Source organism: Poecilia formosa, unplaced genomic scaffold (genome assembly GCF_000485575.1).
Source record: "Poecilia formosa unplaced genomic scaffold, Poecilia_formosa-5.1.2 Scaffold107, whole genome shotgun sequence".
Taxonomy (NCBI): Eukaryota; Metazoa; Chordata; class Actinopteri; order Cyprinodontiformes; family Poeciliidae; genus Poecilia; species Poecilia formosa.
The window spans coordinates 25,834-30,121 of NW_006800046.1; the positions used below are offsets into that span (position 1 = coordinate 25,834).

Genomic DNA, 4,288 nt, shown 5'->3' on the forward strand with positions numbered 1-4,288 from the left:
TTTCTTTAAACCTTCAAGATGCCTTCAGGTACTGACGGAATATTGTAAACACAAAAACTCTACTTCAACTTGACATTTGCAAACAAGCTCTTTGTTTTAACGAAAAGATTTCACTTAGAAACAATTTCTCTGTTAGTTGTAGCTATCAATCCCTTGGTGTGTTACACCGTATTTATATTTAAGTTGAGTAGTTTTAGCTGACTTTGGAATCGTCTTATATCCCATGATGGCAACAAAAGTATTACGCAGGCCTATGTTGGTTAAACCGTTCAAGGGTGTAAATAACACATATTAAATACACCAAGATGACAATTTTGTTATTAGTTTCGTATTTTCAATTATAATTGACAGTCACTGTCCGTATACATATTTAAAAACACTTTAATGTCTGACTTCGTGATTATTTCATTGCGCATGCGTCTAGCGAAGGGAAGTCGTATGAGCGCCGAGCGGAAGCTGTAACGTCCTTTCTGCTCCCGGACTGCCATCATGGTGAGTTCGCCATGAGAGACGGATACATTTTAACTTGAATTTCGTCTTATTTAGAGGTTCTCACATCGCTGAAGTTTCCACACGCTTTACTGAGATGTTTATAAACTTACAAATTAGACGTTTTATAAAGTCTGGTTAGTCTGTGATGAATTTTGTTGCCGTGCCGAAAGCGTGTTGTCGGCTACTAGCCGCAACACAACGTGGCCTATCAGGCCGTGTAGGCCCAAAGCTATCCGGTGATAGCTTGAAGTACACTATTTATGAATTTATAACTTCAGTTTCATTAAGCGTGTGTTTTCCTGTTGAGTTGTTGTTTGTTTTAAGGTTCACAGTTGTATTTTGCTAGTGTTAAAAACGATGCATTAGCGACGCCTGCTAAGCTGTACAGTGCTGTTATACGCGCACTATGATTGCCTCCTTGTCATGATATAAGAAGTTAATTTTCATGCAGTCGGTTTGGATAATATCATATACTCTCAGACTGAGTTATGTCTGCCTTTTTATTTTTTCTTTAGGTGTTCAAACGCTTTGTAGAGATCGGCCGTGTCGCCTACATATCTTTTGGTCCCCATGCTGGCAAGCTGGTGGCCATTGTCGATGTTATTGACCAAAACAGGGTAAGTAGCTGGAGGATTTTGTATTATTGACTTGAGGCAGAGCTACAATTTGATCCACTGAAACTTGCCTTTGCACTTTCCAGGCGCTTGTTGACGGTCCCTGCACAGGAGTGAAGAGGCAAGCCATGCCCTTCAAGTGCATGCAGCTCACTGACTATGTCATCAAAGTTCCTCACAGGTGAGCTCAGACACATCTGAACTTTAGATTGAAGATTCGGTTATTATGGGTGCAGAGTAAAATGAGATTTGACCACGTCAGCTTTGTTTTGCAAACACTGCAGAAAATTACAGCGACTGCATATTTACTTTTCTTTTATCAAAAATTTGCGTTCTGTGTTTGTGGGCTTCTCTGGGAATGTTGAGGTAGAAGTTTGTTTCATGAAAACATTGCGTTTGCCTTCACCAGCACTACGTATCTCGCTTTATAGTTTTGAACTGCACTATTTGACGTTCTTTCATGAGAATTTCAGCAGGATATTGTTGGCATCCAAATAAATGTAGGTAGTTTTCGGGGCCCCTTTTCACTGTCTGACATGCTTTAATGTAGAAAGACTTTGTGTGTTTCCTAATGATTGTGTGATGGTTCCCAGCGCCCGGCAGAAGTTTGTGAGGCGAGCCTGGGAGAAGGCCCAAGTCAACGAGAAGTGGTCTCAGAGCAGCTGGGCCAAGAAGATCGAGGCGAGACAGAAGGTAAAAATCATGTCACAATCTGTCTTTGTTTTTGTTTGTTTTTTGTTGTTTTTTTTTTAAGTTCCTTTCTGTTTTAATATTATTAGGGGTGGGCAATATGGACTTATAGTTTTGTCGTGATTTTATGTGGTACTATTGTAATAATGATTTTTATTACTTCTTTTTTGGGTAGCTGTATGACTGACCGTTTATCATCAGTCACAAATACAGATGTTGAGAAACACACACGTGTAATGCTCTTCTTTAGGACACCAGTCACACAAAGCAGTGTGATAAGCTGCACATAGTAACTGCATTTAGTCATATTTTCATATGTACATGTATTTATTGACACTCTCATTGAACAAAGTAGAAATAAAATAGTAAAATTAACAGACCAGAAAATGTGGACAGTTTTAGGGGTTTCAATAGCATTAGTTGTAATTTATCATGACAATTAAATTCTTATGATTAGAAATTGATCACAATAAATGTCCATCATTCCATTTTATTTCACCAAATCGAAGTTAACAGTGAGTTAATCTCATATTTAATCTCAGGTATTTTGTTAAAGTAGTCATTTGGATATTTTTTTTTCTCTCAATAGATATTCTGTGAATTTATCCGTAATAGTTCCTTACCTATATTTAGAAAAATATATCAACTTGTTGGGAAAAGTAAAAACGCCTTTGGAGTGGTGGAAGTCTAACAAACCTGTAGGGGTGTATGCTACATAAATCTGTTTCACCGTGAGTCTGTTGGGATCATTTTTAAATGATGGAGACCTGGAAAACACTGGAGCATTTTCAGTTTGAGTTGTTTAACGATGCTAAAGTGAGTTGATGTTGATCAGCTTCCACCGTTTGCAGAATTTTCCAGGTTCCATATTAAAAGCCAAAATATGTACTTTAAAAAAGTGGAAAAGTCTGGATATTTGAGTGTTGAAAAGAGGGAAGTTTTGACATGAAGAATGAGTTCTGTCTCTGACCTATGAATCTTCATGTTCACAGAGGGCCAAGATGTCTGACTTTGACCGCTACAAGGTGATGAAGGCCAAAAGGATGGTGAGTACAACAGACAGGAACCACTTCAATCAGGAAGTTCAGATTAGTGACACAAAAGCCAACAAAACTCACATTTTCACAGTGAGGTCCTGAATGCTGTTTTTACAGAACTTCCTGGAACTTTTCTGGAACATTAGTCCATTTCGTGTTTCCACTTTGGGCTCATAAACCAGATTATTTATGTAAATTACCGCTGAGCAACTGATTCTTCTCAGTCTGGCAACGCAGATTTCTGAAAATGTTAACAGCAGAGTCATGAATGCAGCCAAAAACAATGAAATTGGACTAAAAAATAATTCATTTTGAATTGTCTCGTTTTGATTATGGTTTCAAAGCCTTGAACTGCCACAACATGTATATATAGGCTGTTCAAATTCAAAATCAAATCCATAAGCAGTGATTGATCAAGAATTGGAGCAAGTTGTTGGTTTTAATCTGTATCTCAGAAGATAAACGCTGTAAAACGTTCCAACTTAACAGATCTGTTAAAAATGCTTTTATCAGATGTTTTCTGAAAGCAGAATCCCACTTTTATTTTAAATATTTCCACTAAGACTTTGATATTGTCAATGTATTTTTGTGTAAACTCTCAAACTTATATTTAGCATGAGTTTAAATGTTTGCAAACTGTTGTGTAATTTAGTTTAAAACGGGCAAGGAAGGTGGTTTCTTCAAGCTGCCAACGTGGTTTGTGTGATGGTCGCCAACAGAGGCTTATGAGTTATTAATTTGAACATGTGCAGAGGAAGTTAATAACTTTGAAGCAATACATTAATCAATGCACTATTTATTTTTTTATTTGTGCAGAGAAACAAGATCATCAAGCATGAGGTGATGAAGCTCCAAAAGGAGGCGGCAAAGAAGTGAACAATCTTCATAAAATAAATTCTCTGTTCAGTTATTCATCTGTCTTCTGTGTATTCCTTTATCATAATTTTAATATAACTCACTATTGATTATATATTAACTACAACCATCCAAAGTTTTGCATCATGGAACAGCTAGTCAAATAGGAACAGGCTTCTCTGAACTTTAATGGGTCAGTGTGTTCCAGTCCATTTGTTCAATTCAACCCGTTTCCCTGCATCAATCCACTCCTTTGAAAGGAATTGATTACCATAGCAACATGTTTAACAATTTGCACAAATAGTTTATAGGTTTTAGCTTTCTGGTTATGACTGGTTTCATCAAAGCAATGACATGCATAAAATTTGCATGGCAGTGTCCCATGACTGACCAGGGTCTAACACAAATTTAAGCAAATATATTAATTATCCTATCCTGTTGCATCAGAGGCTAACATAAACGAAGTATATCGTCATGTCAGTGTAGAGAGTAATGGTCTTTAACTCTTCTGGTTCTTTAACGTGGCCTGTAATATCGGTTTCTTGTAAAATTATGTTCCCTCACAATAATGTATTTACTAGTCTATGAGTTGTCCTGCTA

The 4,288-nt window shown here is 37.0% G+C and overlaps 1 protein-coding gene across 1 annotated transcript; it reads left to right on the forward strand.

Moving 5' to 3' along the window:
• The first annotated feature begins 396 nt into the window (after positions 1–396).
• On the forward strand, positions 397–3,745 carry rpl14 (ribosomal protein L14). Its single transcript, XM_007559741.2, has 6 exons — positions 397–492; positions 1,008–1,109; positions 1,193–1,287; positions 1,700–1,799; positions 2,789–2,842; positions 3,650–3,745. The coding sequence occupies exons 1-6, from the start codon at positions 490–492 to the stop codon at positions 3,707–3,709; spliced, it is 414 nt and encodes a 137-aa protein (XP_007559803.1). The 5' UTR covers positions 397–489; the 3' UTR covers positions 3,710–3,745.
• Positions 3,746–4,288: the final 543 nt, after the last annotated feature.